At 36.4% G+C, this 22,466-nt stretch overlaps 1 protein-coding gene across 2 annotated transcripts in view; it reads right to left on the bottom strand.

Moving 5' to 3' along the window:
- MMP16 (matrix metallopeptidase 16) overlaps positions 1-22,466 on the bottom strand; it is a 188,546-nt gene that overhangs the window by 50,220 nt on the left and 115,860 nt on the right. For both annotated transcript variants that reach the window (XM_030012193.2, XM_030012194.1), the window contains 2 exons: positions 6,331-6,492; positions 3,177-3,394 (listed from right to left, as the gene is read on the bottom strand). In XM_030012193.2, coding sequence (XP_029868053.1) covers positions 3,177-3,394; positions 6,331-6,492 — 380 coding nt within the window. The remainder of the gene's footprint in view (positions 1-3,176; positions 3,395-6,330; positions 6,493-22,466) is intronic.

Here is a 22,466-nt window from a genome sequence, read left to right as displayed (position 1 = left end):
CAAAACAATAAAAGGTGATGGATAAGTGTAAATTCCATTTTCCCTTTAAGTTTACTGTTATTTAGTTTTACTCTGGATATATCTATTTGAGAATGCCAGATAGGCTTAAAACCACAGACAAAGCTCATCAATTTGACTGAACATAGAAATTGTTTCTAATATTCTGATACTCTTAAGTATACCTAATAGCTCAACAACCAAGAGAAAACAATCTTCTTGAAATTAATATTGTTTGTCATCTTCTACAAAAATCCACAGTGTATCTCAAACTGTTCTTTCGTGCTTCAGTTTTATTTTTAAATTATAATTTAATTATTGAAAAGGGCTCACATTCTTCAACGCTGTGGCTAAGTTCCCAAGCAATTTCAAGGATTATTTAAACAAATTGAACTCCTGAGCTTGAGACTGGCCCATGAGATAAAAAAGTGGCTATTTTCAATTTGAAATTGGTACATAACATACATGCCATTCAGAAGGCAGTAAAATCTGCCACTACACAATCATTACAGACGTGTGGATAAAGACAAAGAAAGAAAAGGATATCATTTGATTAGCCTCCAACTTTATTAATTTAACTCATCTGGGAACTATCCAGCAATAATTCTTCCAATGAAGGTCATAATTCTTCTTTAATTGTTTCCACCTGGTACAGTACTGCCATCAATCCCCTCTTCTTCTCCACCTCTCTGTACTTGGCTCTCAGCCCATCACTCATGCCTTCCCAGTCTATCCTTGTACTAGCATTAAGGGGCAAGGGCAAAGAGGTTTGGTTTTTTTGTTGTGTCAGACCACAGAATCTCCAGCTTCGCTTCCTCCATTGCTGGATGCTTTCCCTGTATTCAGTCCCCATTCCTGTTTATACCTCCTGAGAACTAATTCCTGTCCTGCTCCTGCTACAGCCTGACAAGCCGAGCTTTTCCTTATAACCTGCCCCCCTGAGATTCTGCAAAGTAAGTTGAAAATTACTAACAACCTCTGACTTTTCTAATTCCTTCTCCCCTTTTCTCCTCCTTTCATACTCCTTATACACCAAAAAGCACCCCCCCCAAAAGAAAATCTCAAACAGGTAATGAAACTCCTTTAGCAGACAAAAATCTTCATTAGCAAATTAATGTACACACCAAAAAGTTAAGGCCTACTAACTCAAGCGTTCAAAGACACTCAGACTACAAAGTCAAGATTTGTATACTTAAGTAAACTCCATTGCTTAGCATGCTAACCCAAGTCATGCCTTGCCATGTTCCCAGGTACCCTGAGGAGAAAAGGGAAACTGTGGGATCCTTAAAGAAATTTATCTGCACAAAGGTCATCTCTCTTCCCTTCCCAACACATTGTTTTTATGACTGCAGCAGCTTCATTTTGGAGAGTCAGACTCTAAACATGAAATATGTAAACACTCTGTTACTGGACACTTTTCTCTGACAAAGTTTTACTGTGTTTCCTCATTAGGGTGTAGACCATGAATGGAGTTTTCATTTTGGAACAAAAACACAGTTTGCACACTAGTAAGCATACAATCTGTATAGTAAATACGTAGTGTTAAGGCAGTAAGCTGTAAACATTTTTGGAGAAAACTTAATTTGTATTTCCAATCAGAATAGGTAAGAGAGATTAGTAATGGTGGTGAATCTATTTATCCAGGAACACAGACCTGGCTAGACAGGAAATTTTGTATTAGTGGGATAGCATTTCACTATTTATCGATTTATGTCTAAAATAAATGAGAATATGATCTATTGCTCTTGAGGTGGATGACATGAGATTGAAGTAGATATTTTAATATCCTGTTTAATGTCAAGTTAGAAAATTAGATTATTCCTTAACCTTTGAGTTTTAGTCATAAAAAGACTGATGGTTCAGGACCTCCCAGTGTTTGAAGATATACCATCTATTCAAATGGAAAGGGCTGACAGCTCCAGGGCTGGCAAAATCCTTGGCTGTTTATGGGAAAAATATTTTCTGCCCATTGGGTTGTGAAGATAGCTCAATAATTTTGAATGAGTTCATGTAAAGCTATTTGTACATATTTTTTCAGGTACACTAAAGAAAGTGAAAGCCTAGTTAGCATTGCTAATAAGATTTACCTGGAGTGATAGATTACATACAAAGAAAACAAATAAGGTAGAAATGGGTCTTATCAGAAAGTACAACGAAAGCCATTGAACTGGGAGCTTCATGTTTTGGGACAATTTCATTGCACTTTCCTTGTACTTACACTATTGCTGAAGGGAAAAGTGTTATCTGTTCATGTGAAAGGCCCTTCTTCTCTACCTATAATGTTGAAGTTAAAAAGAATCCTATCATATATTTACAAAACAACGATCCCACGCTTCCTGTTGTTTAAGCAAATTTGACATACCAGTAGTTCAAAATAATAGATTATCCTGTTGCTCATTTCTGGAACATTTGCACAGCACTTCCTGTCAGCAAACTGGTTTAAGATTTAAAAGACTGAATAATAATGGTTCTGTAATTATTCTTCAACATTCAATGTCTTCTGGAAACCATACTGCAGATCATCCTCTTAAGATAGCTTTGATGTCCATGAGTCTTAGCAAAGTCCTTCTATCAAAAGATTGCCTTTCAGTTCAGTTTGTTTATTTCAATTTGTTGTTTATACTAAATTTTCAGCTAAGAGAAAGAAGATGAATGGAAATAAACAATGACACATTTACAATAACATTTCTGTGGCAAAGACCTTTACTTAGATGTTGTGGTTTCAATGCAACCACAACACAATGACAAACTTCCTTTGTAAATGACAGATCTAATTGTAAAGTTAAAATTATAGCTTCACGGAAAAAAAAAAAGAAAGCATTGAAGACACAATATCTACTGTATGTCTGGATGTGGCTGTATTCCCAACAAAATCATTCCTATTATTCATGAGTTGATTTACACTTTTTATCTCTCCACAACATGCAGCATTTATTTACCCTTACAATTTGAAGCATTACAGTTTCTGCTGACACGGGTGTTTTCCCAAAATAGAACATTACAGCAGTCCTCTGCTAGACATTTAAGCCACGTGTATGTTTATTTTTTAATTTCGTTCTTGAACTTTCTAACTGTGAGCAGGCTGGGAAAGTGGAGTCATGATGAATGAGTGTTTGCTTAAAAAAAAAAGGAGAAATGTAGACATTTGATGTAACATTGAAAAATTCACAGCCTCCTACCTTGAAAACAAACATTTCCCGGCGAAGAATAGCCAGAGTGTTGAAGTTCCCATCACAGATGTTAGGCTTGGCTCCGGGATAGGAAGGTTTGTCACCAGTGGGTGGCCGGGGAGGTTTAGGTTGCCTGTCATTCTTCCGCGGGTCTGCTGGAGGGATTGAACGATGTGGGGGCACTGTTGGCAGAGGTCTTGTTGGTGGTGGGATCCTGTCAGGTGGACCTTTAAAAATATAGCAGCAGGATGTAATTTACATGCCCACCAGTGGCACTCAAAGAAGAAAAACACAACAAAAACCTGCTGTACACAGTGCAAATCCTACAGTGGAAGGGGAATGGAAAAAGTGACCTAACACACCTTTCCTGTGTTGTTAAAGGGTATAATGAATGACTACCATAAAACCAAAGCACGAATGAAGAAAATAATTACTTTTCACTATCCAGAATCTTCCTTCCTTATTTGAACAACGTTCCAATAAAACCTGTAAAGGATGCATAGCCCACCATCATTTCAGATGAGAAGTAATTCATAGCACATACTTCGCCAATTGAGTAAGAACTGTTAAACCAGAATCATTGTCTATTGTACAAAACAGAGGAAAACAAAAAACCTGTTCCTAATAAGATCATCAGCAGTCAATGGATTTTCAACCCGTATTTTTAACTTCCACTCATCAATTCACATATGTGTATATGTATTTCCTACTGACCCAATTTGTAGGCCAAGTAACATCATGTGCATTAGTGAAAGGACATTCCCAGCTTTCCCCAGTGCCTCTTGCTACGTATAGGAGCTCTTGAAACTGGACTTCAAATCCTAGGCATCCATATAAACAAAAAACATAAATCACATGTTTTCTGCAATATTCTGAAATTAATTATTTCTTATTTTAATTTTTATTTTGCAGTGAGTCTTACAAAGCTAGATACCTGGTAATTAAAGGAATTATTCTGAGGATAAATGGATTAAAAAGAACCAAAGTGAAAAACTAAAACTCCGTGCAGCGGTTTTTAAACATTTTTCTCCTTTCAAATATATATATTTTCTGTCATAATATACAAAGTTTGATAACAGGTGAAGTAACTATCCCACTCATGATTTCTCTACCTGAAAGTCAAAAGGCCATCCTAGACAGATGGTGTTCATAACTTTAATGGCGTACTGAATGACTTGCAACGGGTGTACTGAAAATGCTTTTCCCTTTCTACACATATTACTACGTTTACTTACATTTTGCATGTACAAAAAGATAAGTTTCAGTTGGATCAGTAAGATTTCTGGAAACAAGTTGAACACTTTAATTTTGCTCATTCTATTTAGGCCTCTCTCCAAACCATTTAAATACATAATCAAATTTGACTTTAAAAAGTAAGTATCATTTGCATGACTAGCTTCAGAAAGACTTTTGAATAGTGAGACAACTCTAAAACTGCATAAATGGCATTTGAATTTCTGATACTTTTTAAAAAAAGTATACTTTTTAAAGAACAAGATGGACTATGTAAGGAAACATTAAACTCACCAAATGGTTCTCATACAATTTAATAAGGCATTTATTTCATTCACAATTTTAAGGCTTGTGACATTTATCATTTACAGTTAATAATGGTGTTTCAAGGAATACTGCAGACCAAAGTAATTATTTTAATAGGTGTGACATTTTTATTGAGGCATATGATTCCAGATCACCTCTTGATTTTAAAGGGAGCAAAGGAATCAGTTTGCAGTAGCTCATGTTGGAAAGTTTTTAACCCCAAACCAAAGTTTTCATATGCCATTTGGTGGTGATGTCAGATATTACTTCCCAGAGGTAACACATTTCTCTTAATGTATAGCCCACAGCTGTTAGAGCTTAGCAGTTAGTTTTCAGCAAAGTATTCTTGTCTAGCCCTTAAGTCTAGACTACCAACTTATGAGGTCATGAGAAACAACCTTCCTTCCAGCTAATCACACAGGAAAAAAACCCAAACAAAACTTGATCAGCCAATCATTTTGAAATTGCTATTTAAGCTTTATGAAAATATGTATCAGTGCTTGTTATTATAATATTTTAAAAAGCTGGTTAATATAAACCACCATGGAGGCTGCAGAGTTCTAGTTAGCGGTACAGTAATTCCACATGATCATAGCTGTCCTTTCTAGGAGTAAAGATGAACAAGAAATGGCCTTGATAATATTTAATAGAAACCTGACAAACTTTTAAACTGAAAATAATTGTGAGTACAAAGTTGAATCTAATACAGAATTAATTAGGGAATATTAAGCAAGGCAAATCCAAATGAGATATACTGGATACATAGCATTAACATACAGATACCACAGATTTTTTACTCTAGGAGAGAAAAATAAAATATATTTTTAAAGAAAAAAACAGACTATTTAAAAAATACCAACAGAAACAAAGTCTTTAAAGCCAAAACCAAAACCATGTCTTTGGAAATGTAAGGAACAGTAATACGGGAGTCAGTGTTACATTCAATCAATAATCAGAATAACGTTATTGTTTTGGCTTCCTTTTTTTTTTTAATTTTCAGTTACCTTGCCTTGTCAAATTGAATTCAGTACATGCAGAATTTATTTACTTTACATGTGTCTTTTATATCAGGCCACAAAAAACCTAAACAAACATATTTTAAAGAAGTGGGCCTTTTTTCCCCCAGGTAGCTCAAAGTCTTGGGCTGGTAATAACATTCTTTTGAGATCAATTTGCTATATTTATCTCAAGAAAGGGTATTTCTGGGACCACATATTTTGTACACCCAGGGAACTGTTTAGTATTATAACTAATAAACTGGGAAGCAGTCAATTCATCCAGTTACACGCACTTGGACTACTGTGGAAATAAGCTTGTTATGGTTAAAGGCCTGCATTTCTTTTCATAGTTTGGGATCCTTTTGCAGGTATTTTATTTATGGCTTTTTAAAACATTTAAAATTACTATTCCAGCTGAGTGCAAATTTGAATGCAAGTTGTGAACAGTGAGAAACAAAGTAAAAGAGCTTCATCACAATCTTTGGCCTACTCACAAGAAGGCCCCTGGCACAACAACTGGCAGAGTCTACATTAACAAACTCTTTTTGAGAGGTTGTAGGGACAGGAGGATCTCAAATGTATTTTAAAGCAAAAAACTTATGTTGCTTAAATAGAGCATGACATACCGTATATCTTTTGGATGCCCTGTAAGTCATCATTAGGTAGTTTGAAGTTGTCAGTTTCCATATACTGGTAAAATGGAGCCATGATTGCAGTGGGATCATTAGAGTGCTCCAAGCCCAGAGCATGTCCCAGTTCATGCACTGCAACTAGAAACAGATCATTTCCTATGAAGAGAAGAAAGGGAAAAAAGACCTTTGAAACCATAAGCATAGTAACAGAAATAACACAAGTGGAGGACTCTGCACTTGAAAGACATTTTCACTGAATTTGAAATATACAAGGTAATGCTTAATAATGTATCATAAGGATAATGTGGTAGCAAAGGCAGCTTTCCATTTTTTTAAACAAGGAAACCATTACTGTTACATATAATATATGATACTCTTACAGACACCATAAGCATAATCTCTTTTAACTGATGCACATGGTTAGTGTAGGGTTCAAGTGTCATATCTCATGGCCAGGCTTGCGTGCAACTTTTGACTTGAAGTTGAAGTGAAACTGACTAAAAATGTTTGCATCAAGACATAGTTCCACAAGGAAAATATCCTTGCTGTGTGTGGTAAACTTCACAAACTGAGGACTACGTATTTAGGACAAACCCCACAGGGAACTTAGTCATCCAAGTGCTTGTAATCAGACCCCTGCTGATTATTTGTAGATGTTGTCCATTTCTGAATCACCATAACTGAAATTCTAATGAGGAAGATATGGGTGTTATGCTATCCTTCTCAAAATAGGATGCCCTTATTTATTTCACTGTATAATTCCCTTACAAGTGTAGTTGCTTGCTTAGGTATTAGAACTTTTTGATTTTTGTAGGTCTAAAAAATAAAATAACACACTCGTGTTATTCTGTTGTGTTAATCAGTCTGAAAGACTGATTTCACTTTTTTGTTATTCCCTTCTAAAAATCATCTTTTCATTTTTTATTACAGGGTATTAGACACAACTAGAAGTTTTGGCAGTAGAATTATGGCACTCTGTGAAGCAAACACAAATCAAAGCCAATGGGATCATTTCTATAAAAATTTCAGAGCTGGACTTCTATGGTATTAATTTTGTCTATTTTTATTCATCTAAGACTTAGTTCAGCTTATCTTTCTATGAGTCTTTTGTACAGATTCTGTCTGTAGTCAACCTGTCATATAATGAGACTATCATTCACATCAGGAGAAAGATTCTGGTCACTTGGAGAGAGTCACATCCAGGATATTGCTCATTTTCACCACCTAGGGATGGGAAGAATCATCCTCCAGAAGTGTGTTCCTGTTCCACTGACAAGAGAAGTATTCTAGATCAGCAGCTTATGCTGAACATCTAACTTTTAGATGGCTGGACTCAAGTGAAATAGGTGCCACCTACAGTAGGTAGTTTCTTGTTGAAAGAGCAGTATAAATAATGAAAGGCTTATATTGTGGCCTAATAGTTGTATACTGGAACAAGAAAATGCTCAACATTAAGTCTTATCCTATACTCTGTAAGTTTTTTGAGGGTAGACAGTTATTTTCCACTGCTGGCACTTTATCTGGAATTCTAGATCTATTATAAGCACTATTATATTAATAGTAATAATATTAAAAAGTTGAATTTAACAACAAAATTTACATATATATAGTTACAGAACGTTGAGGACATAGTTGACAGCGTTTCAATTTTTCAAGTATTTCCTCTTGTTGACACAAAGAAATAAACTTTCTCTCAAGTATATATGAAAGGGGAAACACTTGGCAGTAGATGTCTCCATGATGTATGGAGCCATGCTGATGTTTGTAAAATAAATGTTTGATTGAAAGCATGGAAACAGTCACAACTAAAACTATGTGCTTAGTTGACAGAGTCTTTTCATGTCTTTCTGATTCTTAAGCCGGAAATATGAAAACTAAATGCTCTTGCTCTTTTATTCAGTATAACTGTGTAGAAAAATCATGTCTTTCAAAAATTAATGTGAAATAATGTGCTTTCAGAAATGAGAAGAGCTTATCCTATCATTTATAATTATGTGGTTTCCAGATGAAATATTTTCATGACAATATTTTTTCTTGGATGCAGTTCTTTTTATAGTAAAGCAGATTCTCAATGTGCTGTTGTAACAGGTTTGATAAGCTTGACTGTGCTGGTGATGAATGCTTTTGATACCTGAATCTGCCCTTCTATATGCAAAGCTGATCTCAACATTATCTCATATGAATAATCCACAGCTTCTGTAGCTAACCTCAGCATTGGAAGTGATGCACAGGAGCAACTCTGTAAAGGCTTTCGTTCTGCATGCATAATGGAATAATTAATAGAATTTTAAAAAATGGTAGGCTTAAGATGGAAAGACATGAAAGAGAGAAGATGCTACTGTACTATAACTATTGTACTGTGACATGTCTCACATTATTTTTCAATTCTTTTCTTTGTTTTATGAAAGTTAAAGTTCTAACCCAGGATCATTAGAATGAAATATTTCTTTGTCTGGCATTAACTCACATATTTAAGATGAAACTTTCTTTTGCTTTTCAGACCTTGTGAAAGGCAAATTTGCCACCTAGACCTCTGTTTCCTACATCATAATTAAGAATATTAACAAGTCTAGGTCCTATATTAATAATTGTACTGTTTGCCACAGTATTTACTGAACCATTTTCAAATAGTTTTAAATTAACAGTATTTGATTCTACCACTATTATTAGGCTGGTCAGTATCAATAGACCAAAGAGTGTTTTACATGTGGCATTCAACCTCTACTGTTTAAGATAGGAGGTCTGGCAAGTGAACTTGTTACAATTTCTAAAATTTCAAGAAACCACAGTTAATAAATAGTTTTGGAAGAGTTTACTGCTTCTCTCTATTTGTGTCAATTATGCAATGCATGAAGAATAAATACATCCTTTAGTTATCAGATGTCATTGAGTCTCCATAAAGATTTCCAGGAATTTCCATATTTTGTTCCATGTTGACCTTGCAGGGGTGTGAATTACACTGTAACAAGGAAATAAACAAAACACTGTCATCTAACGGTATATCTTCCTTCTGGGATCACAGATAATGAGCATACCGTAGAGCACTTCCAGAGTAGTACTTTTAAATGATAGTGGGACTACGTCAGAGAACATGTATTATGCAGGGGGTGGCTGTTTCTTAGTATCTCTTTCTCCCTTTGTCTTTTGGATCGGGGTGATTATGTAAAAAAAAAAAAAAAAACAAACCCCAAAACCCACAAACTATTCAGCATCTGACTGCCCCTCTGGAATTAGGCAAAGCCTAAGTCCAAAAGGGAAAAAGGCAAAAGGACTATGAAAAGTAATTTCCACTTCCTGCAATGCAACTTGTAACCATCAGGGGAGCTATTAAACACGGTAAAGACAGAGCAGCACTGGGAGCAAATGAATAAGGGGGAAGGGAGAAGGTCACAGGAAGGAGCTGGGACAATAGTATTCTTGCCTGGGGTGACAATGATTTAACAGGGAACATATTTTCTACTTGTAGTCAAATAGCCCCATTATTCATAACAATTTCCATCAAGAGTCATGATTGTCTCCAGGGCATCCTGAATTTAAACTGACCCAAATAACTTAGTGCAGTTGAAACTGAGGTTTAAAGCAGTTCAAGATGTGTTGTTTGCGACCAGTGCAGGTAGGACTTACTACTGTCTTAGTTCCCATCCTTTTTCCTTTGCATATAATTAGATTTCTCCAATTAGGCAACAATTACTTAGTCCCTCTTTGCTTTTGGGAGCAGACTTGCCTTGAGCATCTCAATGTTATTGTAACTAGCTACTGAGAGTGCAGAAGGATAACCCTGGGTGCTTGCTCTTTCTCTTCAGGCTGCACAGCATTGTACTTGTGACTGCAAGGTGGATAGTAGGCCAACTTCAGTTCCTTGGCAAGTGGTCAGAGTAAGATGAAGGAGTGTAAAGGCAAGTGAACATTCATACCAGCTCAGGTTAGCTTTGTTATCCTACTGACATTGGATATAATTTTTTTAAACATTTTCAGCCCCCACTGTTGAAGGAGAGAGTCCCAAATAATTCTGTATTTCAGTATACATTACCCAAGTAGAAACATATATTTCAGTTCACTTGGAAAAATGAAGGACCATTGCAAAACTTTAACAAGTCATGAGTAATAGAGTTAAACTACATATGATTATAATGACTTTTAAACTAAAAGTTGCCACTGTAGGATATACCATGGTGAATATTCATTGTGATAGTCTCAGTTACATCTTGTTATATTTATCTATGGAGTAGTAGAGAAATATTGGAAAATATATTTCACAAGTCCAAAACTTGTACATCTCTGTTCCTGTGTTCCCCATTACCATGGAGATTTGGAATAGAATAGATACAAGCTCAAAAAGATTGTGATTGTTTTTCTTACTTTATCTCAAGTTTGATTTCACAAGAAAAAAAAAAGATACTGTGTGTAAAGTACTAAGAAAAAATGGTTATTTTTATACTGACACTATTCTCTGAGGCTATAAACTATTTTAGGCACTAAATCTGCCTGACTTTACAATCACTGCCCAAACTCCAGAATATAAATATGTTTTAATATATCAAATATTCAACAGCCAGCAGTGTGGAGCATGGTGTATGGGGAAGCCTTTCCCTGTAGCTAATACATACACTATTTTTCATATCTACAGATAAACAAAGCTAATATGTTTGTCCACAGCAAGCTATTAAGAAACCCTAGTTCTGAAGATATTAATTCCCATTTTAAATGCTATCTGAGCTTAATTTATAAAAGCAATACCCTAATGGCTTAGCAAGCCTTTGATTCATCACTTGCCTGTCTTTTTAATGCAGCACTAAATGACACCTCAGGGCATGTCACTTCGTTCTTCTCCTGGGCATGTGACAGTAACTGCTACAACACATTGTGAGCTCAAGAGTTGTCTGTCATTTAAATGCCATGTGACATCAGTTTTGAAGACTTTCCCATCCAGGGAAAAACAAAAAATCTAGAAACCGAATTTCAAATGACAAACAAACTGGAAAACTATAAAAATGTTTTATACATGGACATACACTGTTTCTTCCAAAGATTATTCTACTTCATTTTTCATGTGATGCATGTAGATGATTTCAGATTAAATCCATATGATTCTCAAATGTAAATCTGTACAAGAAAGACTTCTATTACAGCCCTATTATCAAAAAGACAGTACCTCAAATATCAGAAAATATTACACCCCCTTTACCCATGAACTTGTGTCCAATGTATTTAGAATTTGCATTTTCATTATTCTGTTCATTTGTACCATTGGCTCATCAAACCAATGCTGCTAATCCCAACTGGCTGAAATGTTGCAAACTTTAGAGTAATATTCTTACTCTATATAGCATACAGAAAGAAAAAAAAAAAAAAAAAAAGAAACAAAAGAAAAAAAAGTTTCTTATCTTTGTTATTATTCTTATTCTTTCCAGACAGGACAGAATTTTGTACGTGTTATTTCAACACTCAGTGATAAAACAAGATTCTTTCTCTCTCTGACCTTATTGCAATACAGCAGAATTGAGCATATACATTATGTATGCACTTACATAAGCACCATATATGCATATATATGCTATACAGAGAGTATACATGGACTAAATATAATCACAGGCATACTCTTACCCAAATAAAGGTGCCACATTTTCCAGTCTAAGAAATCATACATAGTTGCTTGACATTATCTCAAACTTCTGCCATTGGCACTGAAATTTGGTAGCTTGGTGGTTATTTTGGAAAGAAAGTTTTGCTAAAAGATGGAGCTGAGATGGTGCAGTAGCTTTGAAAAATGAAGAGCAAAACTAAATTTTTGTGGTTTTAAATAAAAATGTATCATATATAGTATATCCATTTTCTGTATGAACTTAGTGTATCTATTTCATATACTCTGTATTTTAAAGAATCATTTTTCAAGAACATATCTATACATTTAGCCTTTTTTTTCCATTATGACAGAAGAGAATGACATAAAAATATGTTTCTTTCACTCCATTATTACATATACTAACATATAGACTAAAATCTTTGCAAGTTGACTTACTGACATATATATATGTGTGCAGACAGAAGGGGAGGTACAGGCAGTTTGTTATATACAAAGTATGTACTAATAGACACTGCGTATAATTTAGTATACCTTCACCCACATGTGAATATTTTTGAAAAACTATTCTATTTAAAAAAGATCAGCTGATTAGTGTGAAATTTAAACTTGTTTGCTTGAAATTTGACAAGGGGATATTCCTACAGGGCAAGACTGTCTTCAGGTGACTCAGTGATCATTGATGATAAGGACATGTGAGTTTAGAGGTGTGTATGTCCTTCCTGGCAGTATTCTACTGTTTCTGCATATTGTGAGGATAATTCAGAAGAAGTCAGGAGCCTGATAAATAACATATTTGAAAGGAGCCCACATTCTTTCATAATACAGATCAGCCTGTATGTTAGAAGGCAAGGACATGCAAAAGGTAAGAATTTCTGCCTTACTACTTAGATTTATTACCACATACATTCTACAACTTTCTAGTAAATTGCTTGAAATGGGTAGAATTAATTACTTAATGTATTCTTAATTTTTCTTCTAAAAAAGCATGGATGTAAGGATATTTCCATTGTGTTTCCCCACAGTTTCAATTACTAGTACTGAAAAATTTCACAAACTATTCTGACTAGTGAATCAATACCAACTTCTCCAAAGAGTGAGAAGTGAAGCAGCTGGAGATGATCCTAGGGGAAGTAAAGAAGACACAAGATCTTACTGCTTCCCAAAAAGGTGTAAAAATCATAGCATGTGTTCTTTCTGCAAATATAATGCTTATGGCTTCATTTCATGCTTCGAGGAAACCCTGCTTGACAGTGAATTAACAAATAAAGAAAAATTACACTTATGCTGAATCTCTAGCTCCTGGGATTAACTTCTTCATCACTCAGGTCTACTACTGAATTCGTATACTATTCTCAAATGGAATTTTCATTCTATTAGTAATAAAGTCATATCAATTAACAGACTGAAAAGTTTTATTTTGGGTGTTTTCATGGTCATTTTTAGATAGTAACTATTTTAAATAAATTAAAATTATAATGGAATTTTGCATTTTGCTATAAAAGATCTTCATAAATTAATTTCTTTCAGCAAGCTCACACCAGTATAAACATTTGAAAATACAACGGTTCTTCAGAGAGATCTGGACAGGCTGGATCGATGGGCTGAGGCCAGTCGTATGAAGTTCAACAAGGCCGAGTGCCAGGTCCTGCACTTCAGTCACAACAACCCCATGCAGCGCTACAGGCTTGGGGAAGAGTGGCTGGAAAGCTGCCCGGCAGAGAAAGACCTGGGCGCTGCTGAATATGAGCCAGCAGTGTGCCCAGGTGGCCAAGAAGGCCAACAGCATCCTGGCTTGTATCAGAAATAGTGTGGCCAGCAGGAGCAGGGCGGTGATTGTCCCCTGTACTGGGCACTGGTGAGGCTGCACCTCGAGTGCTGTGTTCAGTTTTGGGCCCCTCACTACAGGAAAGGCATTGAGGTGCTGGAGTGTGTCCAGAGAAGGGCAACCAAGTTGGTGAGGGGCCTGGAGCACAAGTCTTATGAGGAGCGGCTGAGGGAGCTGGGGCTGTTTAGTCTGGAGAAAGGGAGGCTGAGGGGAGACCTTATCGCTCTCTACAACTACCTGAAAGGAGGTTGTAGTGAGGTGGGTGCTGGTCTCTTCTGTCAGGTGGCTGGAGATAGGACAAGAGGTAAATGCCCTCAAGTTGCGGCAAGGGAGATTTAGGTTAGATATTAGGAAAAATTTCTTTACTGAGAGGGTTGTCAAACATTGGAATAGGCTGCCCAGGGCAGTGGTTGAGTCACCATCCCTGGAGGTATTCAAAAAGCAAGTAGATGGGGTACTCCAGAACATGGTTTAGTGGGCATGGATGATGGTTGGACTCGATGATCTTGAAGGTCTTTTCCAACCTAAATGATTCTACGATTCTCACAACATTACAAATAACCAGGTTGCCAAATAACATTTATGCTGTTTTTCCAGTAGTCTCAATGCAATTACAAATGCTGCAAATACTGTAGTAGCCTTATCTATTTATATGCTTTCCTATCTTATTTTTGTTTCTGTTTTTAGTTGTTGCTGTGGGAACAATAAGCTGAAGAAGTATTTAAAACTCATTTCTGAGGGCTGTGAGGATGAACACATGGTGGGATTGAAGATTTGGATGTGTGCATGCAAAGAGCATGTATCACACAATTCTCAGCTATCCTCCATGGTCCTGTCCCTGAGGGTCATTCATGTGAAGGGAATGGACATCTTTCTACCACTCCTGAGTAAGTGCCAGTCTTGGTGACAATAAATGTAAAACGAACTTAATTGTGCATGAGTCCATATTAAAATGAGATCCTTGCTTTTGACAAAAACAAATTTAGGTTTTGCCTTTAAGCCACTCAGCTAAAATGCTGGCATATTAACACTGTGGCTGTTTTTGTTTTGAAGGGATGATTTTTTTTTCTTCATTTATCCTAACATCCTGTGTGTCCTACTATAAAGAAATACGTGTAATTACTACGAGGAAGGTCAAAGTCATGCTGCCAATATTCACAATAGATGTAACTTGCCATGGGGCAGAAATCTGAAAGGGTCCTACAGATCACTTAAATCCCCACAACAGAATGTACATAGAATTTAATTTATGTGTAAATCTTGTGTTGGCTCTCTGTAGAGATAAATTTTTACCCTGTGTCAGTTAAACTACTGAGATTAATTATTCTATCCTCTAACTTAACTCACATTAAAGCCATCAAAACCAGGTTATTATGCTTACCCTATTATTGTACCTACCTAACACCTACATATGACTTTAAGATTTTTTGAAGAGAAAGTGACATAGTGTTGTATATATATTTGGAAATTTTATTTGAACAATTCTCCCTTCACTGTTATTTTGCTTGTTTAAATCCTATTAAGAAAAAAGTGTCAAGAAAGAATTGTCTATGTTTTTCTTTTCCTTGGACTGGTGATAAAAGAAGTGGGAATTTTGAATCCTAATTGGCAAAGTGATTAGGAGAAGAAACAAAATCGTTAAAAGTTCTCTGATCTGAAAAGCAGATATGTTTTCTAAGAAGACTGCAGACTTCAAAGGGAGACCTGATCCAAGTGTGTACCATATTCTAAATTGAGACAACTTCAAACTGGGGATCATATCTATGGAGAGAGTGACAGGAAGACAAATCCGCTACTTTGGTTTTACTTTGTTAAAATTTACTCGTATGAAATGCTCTGATCTATTGGATAATCTGCTACTATTAGTGGGTATATCCATATAGCTGTTTGTTCACTCTAGCTAGAGGAACCACTGTAAGCCTCTCTAGCACTCAGAGAATACTGTCAGTTCGGCACTAGTGACTCTTGGCACTTGTCCGCATGGAGATGCCTCAGCACCCACTGTTGAGGGGCAGCCTCCGGGATGAAAGACTGCAGAGGGCAGGGCAAAGGGTGCCAGAGAGGCCAAGACGGTTAGGCAGCCAAGCCATCCTCCTGGCTCTCCTGGCAGAGGGAAGCCTATGCAAGAGGATGCTTAAAGAGGAAGATGAAGGTAGGAGTTAGCTGCTCCTGCCAAAGTGCAGGAGAGCTTGGACATGGGAATGTTAGCCAGGGCAGAGGTCAACCCTGGCACACTTTCCCTTCTGTGAGTTAGGCGCTCAGCAGGACCCCAGCCTGGGGGGTCAGTGGCTGGCACAGGCAGGGAAAAGGGACGGCACCAGAGGTCCCATGTCAGACGGCTCTCAGACCAGAGCTTCCTACTGGAAAGCAGGGAGCTGAGTGCAGGGTAACTGGGGGCACGCTGCTCCCACAGCTGCTCTGCCACAGCCCACACTCGGGCAGGTCCGGGACCATTATCTCTCCACCTCTGCCAGCCACCATGGCCAGCCCTGCCAGTAACGCAAGTGTTCATTAAAAACCAAACAAACCAGCTAAGGACTGACTGTTGGTATATATTGTAGTTGCTAACTCTTCCTGAAGCTCAGGCCCTAATATTTTTACTGCTTCTGCTAGCACTGCTAGCTGGAGTAGAGCTAGCAACATTAATCCGATGTCACTACCATATCTTCAATTTCCTGAATACTCAGTGATAATCCTTATACTGACATTGTAGCAGTTCCTAAACCGCATGGTAAGAAAGGAGCTACATACGATTCTTAGAAAAGCAAAACCAAAAGTATTTTTACATATTACCATATTACCAGCTATGCATTCAAAATCTAAGTGGTGCAATCCATTTGTGAATTACCATATTTAGACCAATAGGAGAGTGTTTGTCCTGCCATGCTGAGAGGGACAGGGGATAGCCTACACCAGTAATTACCTTTTCTGAGTGTAATACTGAACTGTTTCCAAAACAGGCATCTCTGCTGCTGAGACAAATTTCTTTGGACCCCAGTTGGTGCTGTTATTTGGAAGTACTTATCACTTCGGTTCTCCTCTAATCTGAAATTGCACGATTCAACATCACTGGTGGAAGTCATCTAGCTACAGAAAACTGTAACACAAATGTCTATACCTGCACCTTGCACAGCCAGTGATGAGAAACAGGTATTTCAGGACATGATTCATCTAGTTTATTTTAGACACCTACTTCAGGATGCAACAAATCTTACCCAGGAAGGCAATATATCTCTCCTCTAACTCTAAAGCGACTCTGTGAGATTAACTCAGATATAAATATCAACATATGGTCAGATTAATTCCACCCCCTCAAGTCTTCTGGCTTCTGACTTAGGTCTTTTCATTTAAGTCAGTGGCAAACCATTAATTATAAAGGTACAGGATATGGACTTAAGTGATATATCTACTAAACCAGGAAGCATTCATCATTGACTTGAACTAGAGACTTAAACCTGTCCACTACAACAAAACATTTTGCACAAAACAATATTGTTCTTTTAATTTAGCTTTTTTTTATTATAATTTTTTCTGTTTTCATCTTTTTTCCCAACCTGATGTTTTCGCTGTAGATGTTTCCAGGTATTGGTGTTAGCTGCTCAGCACTTTTTGAAACCCAAACCACTTAGGAAGGAGTCTAAATATAGATTAAAAACATTTTGGCCTCAACAACATATGGCTTGAGCATTTGGAAGTGAAGAATTGTCAGGATAAAGCACAAATTCTCTAGGCTTGAGAACACAGATATTGTAGAAAATCTTTCATTAGTTAGTTATAAACTATTCTTGAAAAAGTCATATATAGTATTACCTTGTATTTTAGGGTTATCTTACATTCTTCTACTTTTGCAACAACAATCCATTAAATTTCTGCCTAATTAATAGATAAATAAATATGTAATTACTATAAAAGTCTTGTCTCATTCTCTCAGGAAACAATGACAACATCCATAGTAATTGGCAACATGATTTTTCAGATTCTGTTTGCCCCTGAAGAGGCAGGGGAAAGGAGAGGGCAGCACAGTAATAATCTAGAGAACATCTTTGGGAAAAGTCAGATTTCCTAAAGCTGCTGTCTTGGTGAAAAAGTCTCCATGAAGTGGTCCTAGCAGCAAACAGAGACTTGAAAGTCTCTGGATCGCATGAGTTGGAGTGCTAAGCCTGGTGCCTGCTTTAAATGACAGAAATGCCACTTTTGGTTTAAAGGGACAATTTGAGGATCATAGACAGTTTCTCTTTCCTAAATTATTTATACTAGCAGATCAGACTGAAAAGAAAAAAAAAATAATTTCAAGCCATTAATTCATGAAGTGATTTTTTTAGTTGTGAACTGATTTCAATTTATTTGCAATAATAAAGGTGATTTTGGCTTTTTTTTAACCCAACATATTTGAGAGTATGGCTCTTCACAAGCTCTCCATAGCAAGTAATCTTTCAAGAACCTGAAATTCAGTCTCTAGTGTGAAATCTCATAGGTCATAGGGTACTATAGTTATTATTAGCATTAGTTTTATTAGTATTATTTTTATATCATACATTTTAAAGAAATATTGCCTTTTTGTAAGCTGATGGATAACACTTATAAAAAGATGCATAGGGGATAAGAAAAAAAGTACTGGAATATGTTAAATTCTTTCCTTTTTGCCCCCTTCTCTATAACTTTCTATCATCTACAAGAATTATATGAAGCTCTCTCAGATTCAGGACTCAAAATCTGCTGAGCTTCTTTCTAAGAGGAGGAAAGGTTAAGGTAGGAGCTAGATTTATTTATTTGTTGTGTGTGAGGTGTTACTTTTTTTTTCCCCTTGTCATTCCCACACAGTAACCATGTGTGAGCAGTTCTGGGGTCATAAAAATGATCATGAAGGGGATGGCCCACATTTTATGTATGCACTTATTCAAAATACATCTGTTTGCCTAACAAAAAAGCCTTCCCAATGCTCTTTTCTAGCATACTGCAGGGCAAAAAAAGAAAAAAAAAACCACCAAAACAAAACCAAAAAACCCAACATTATTAGTTTCAACTTACTAATAATTTTAACAAACATTTTTCAGTTAAATTTCCCCATATTAACTCAGTACTCTTAATATACCAATATGAGTGTCTGATCAAATGAATCCAGTTTGGCAGAATAAACTTATCTTCATTATTGTATAAACAGTTGTTTGAGACAAAGACATACTTGAGAAAAAAAAAAAGCAGTTCTTTTTCTGTGAATGTAGGTGCAGTGGTTGCCAAAATTGTCTGCAAGGATCCATTCTGCCTTTCAGCTAGATGTTTCCTTGGCAGTAAAGTTGATGTAACAGACAATGTGAACTTTCCTCATTTATTTCCATGCAAAGTCAGCCAGCTTAATTTTAACATTTTTCATCAGCAGTTTAAGATAGGCTAGCTGATCGCAAACTGAGGCAGATGGCAAATGCAAGCAGATTGTTCTACTGGCCCCAGTATGTGGGAAATAACCTCCAGTTGCAGTTTGAATGGATAACTGAGTTTGCAACTTCCCTAACTACTCCATATAAGCTTGCAATGATCTATGTTTACCTACACTGTGATGGAAGCAGTATGCAATTTAGTGGCTCAGGCTACATTGTTTTTTTTGGTTTATGACCTGCATCATGACCATCTCTGTTTGGCAATTAAGCCACAGCGTAAATAAAACCTTGCTTCTATAGACACAAAAAGCACAATATAAGATGTGCGTAACAGTCTACATTTCCATTGTTTTAATTAAGAATATCACAAAGTCCATCTTCTTGATATACTCCTCAGCCTCTCTTTCGGTTTGCATTATAATGCACTTGGCAATTCTAGGCCAAGAAAGAAGCCGAGAGCATGGTATTGTACACTGATAGTCCCTGGGATGTATTGAAAGCAGCCGGCTAAACACATGTAGAACGTGGGGCTGGATTCATCCACAAGACTGCTTTCACTGACTGCCAGTGTTTAACAGAGCTCCCTTTTAACAACATGCAAATGAAGTGCTTTTCTCAAAGTGGAAAAGGTGCTCCATGAAAGCAAAAAAAACCTCCCCCAAAACAATAAAAATAAGGTCATTACCCTTCCAACAATTAATATTTTCCATCACCTGGCTTCCAGCCAGTAAATGGGGTCTAGCAGACAGATCCTACTCTCCTATCTGTAGAGCCCTATGTCTAATGACTGAGTCCTCACAAGCCAGCCAGGACCATTTATGGTTTATTTTTTAATCATTTTCCATCCCTTCAATAACTGAAAAGGACCTTTCTATTCTCAAGTGCAACTTTGCATCCTATGGCAATACTTTCAAGGACACTTTTTATGCAGCAGACACTGAATGTTTCAGAGTTACCATTTTATGTAAGATCTTGGGGTGACTGGATATGGAACAGGTGAGCATATGCACACCAGGCAAGTATAATCCATGGAAGGTTTCGAAGTTTGAGGACAGATTATCCTGTTAAATTCTATTGGTACAACATGCACTTACTGATGGGGAAAGAGTGGTTTGCTTTTTAAATACTGGAAGCCTTGAGGTTTAGCAATAGAAAGTATTAACTGTGTTGACTCCTCAGTTAAGTTGGATTTCAGGGGGAATGGTGAAATTAAAAGAATCAATCGTTACTCCATTTGTCTGCAACTTGCAAAGTTCTTTTAAATATTATCTTGGCATCTTCATCATTGTGCAACGTTATAAATGTAATAGTTGGGTTTTGCCATCTTTTATAATATTGCTAATTCTCTCATTTTGCACTCAAATAGATTCAGTTTAAAATAGAAGTTGTGCTTCCTTAACCTTACTACTACATATAAATAAAGCTGTAACTCAACAGGCTAGGTCTCTTTATCCTGGAAACCAGATATGGACAGAGGTCCATAAAGTTATGAATGGCATAGATAAAATTATTAGGAAATTAATTCCTCACAATATGGGCACCAGTCTACCTAAAGTGAATTTATCAATGGCAGGTTCAAAATTCAGAAAAAGGTAGTTTTTCAATGTGTATAGAACACATTGTCACGGGATGTTGTGGATACCAAATGCTTACATGAGTTCAAAAAGAGATTACACCAATTCATGAAAGGAAATCCCTCAAAGGCTATTAAACACAAAAATATGGCCTGTGGCTCAGAAATTCAATGAGCCACAGATTGCTGGAAGCTAAGAGGGAATATGCTAGGGTTTTGTTGCCATGTGTTTGCCCTGCTCTTATTCTCTTCCCTAGGTATCTGTTAATAGCCATAACTGGAGATAGGATATTTTGTAGGATAACCTTTGATCTGAACCCATGTTGGAAATTCTGTGTTTAAAAGTATATACACAAGTATAATACAATACAAATTCAAAGAAGATATTAATCTTTTACATATTTATCCTAGTACAGAACTGAAAAACAAGCATGTGACAACTGGAAGGCCACACTGTTTGGTTACAGATCAAATTTGATATTGATAAGAGCTTATTAAAAAGATATATATTCAATTAAGTAAGAGCACTATGCTTTATGAAATTAAAGTCACGGTAATGTAATACAGAGCTTCCTTTAATCTGAAATACTTGGCTTTCTTTATAGCTAACCATAGCATATGACATGAGCATGGTTTGAGACACAGCGCTCCCTTAGGAGACTTAGTTTTCACAACTCCACTGGTTCATATTTCCAGCAGCATATATCTCCTGCACTGTGTCAACCATGCTGGCAGCCAAAAGAAATTTACTACAAGTTGATCTATGCAGTTCGGAGATCAGGATTTTCATAAATTTTTCTTGGCTGCCAACACAGTGCCCACAGCAGAATCTATGCACTAACTGGAGTCCAAGCACATTACACTAGATACTCTATTTGCATCATGTCCAAGAAGCTTTTACTTGACAATCGACAAACAGCATGGTACAAAGTGACAGGTTTGGGTTTTTTCTTTTTATTGCCTGTAAAACTTGAATAATTTTTTGAATGCTGGAGAGTTAACAAAAAAATTACTGAATTCTTGAAGTCTTGGTTTTGTTTTCGTGAGAACACAGCTTCATGTATATACAAGTTACAAATATTCCACATGAATGTAAGCACTCTGCGGCAATGCTCTCCTTACATTTAAATGTAACTGTACACTAAACTCATCTATTACTTCTGTAATGGAGTTCCACTTGCTATTATTTATTGCATATTCTTTGATGGAAGAACTGGTTTCTGTAGAATTTCAGTATGGTATAGTAGCTGCCTTGGTAAATTTCCTACAGAGGTAAAAAATCATGCATTTTACTTTGATTTCTATTTCTCTTGCAGATACAAATACTAAGATGAGTATCAAACTACATTACTGATCTACTGTGCTTATCTAAGGAAAACTTAAACTTTATATTGTCTGCTACTGGAAGACACAGTACTATGGTCAGATTTTAGCCAGTAATTGTTACATTAAGAATCATGTCTAATGTGTTTGAAATCTAAGCTCCCAAGAAATCCTTGTTTTCCCCAGGAGCTACTTCTAAATCTTGCTCTGTTTTAAAAAGCTGCACTTGTGTAAGTAGGTCAATCTTAAATTAATCTAGTTAAAAGCAGTGCACTCTCCATTCAAACTGGTTTAACACTCCTTTAAATAGGCTTAGATGCATTCAGTAATTTCCCAGAAAAAATAGCTGCTTTAAACAAGGTTTAAACTAACTTAAGTGCATGTAGCCAGACAAATGTGAAATCAATTTTGATAAACCAATGCAATTTTTGAAATAGAAGTAAGAGTTTA

Source organism: Aquila chrysaetos, chromosome 4, assembly GCF_900496995.4.
Source record: "Aquila chrysaetos chrysaetos chromosome 4, bAquChr1.4, whole genome shotgun sequence".
Lineage (NCBI taxonomy): Eukaryota > Metazoa > Chordata > Aves > Accipitriformes > Accipitridae > Aquila > Aquila chrysaetos.
The sequence above is the reverse complement of the archived record's forward strand: the minus strand, read 5'-3'. Positions and strand labels throughout refer to the sequence as shown.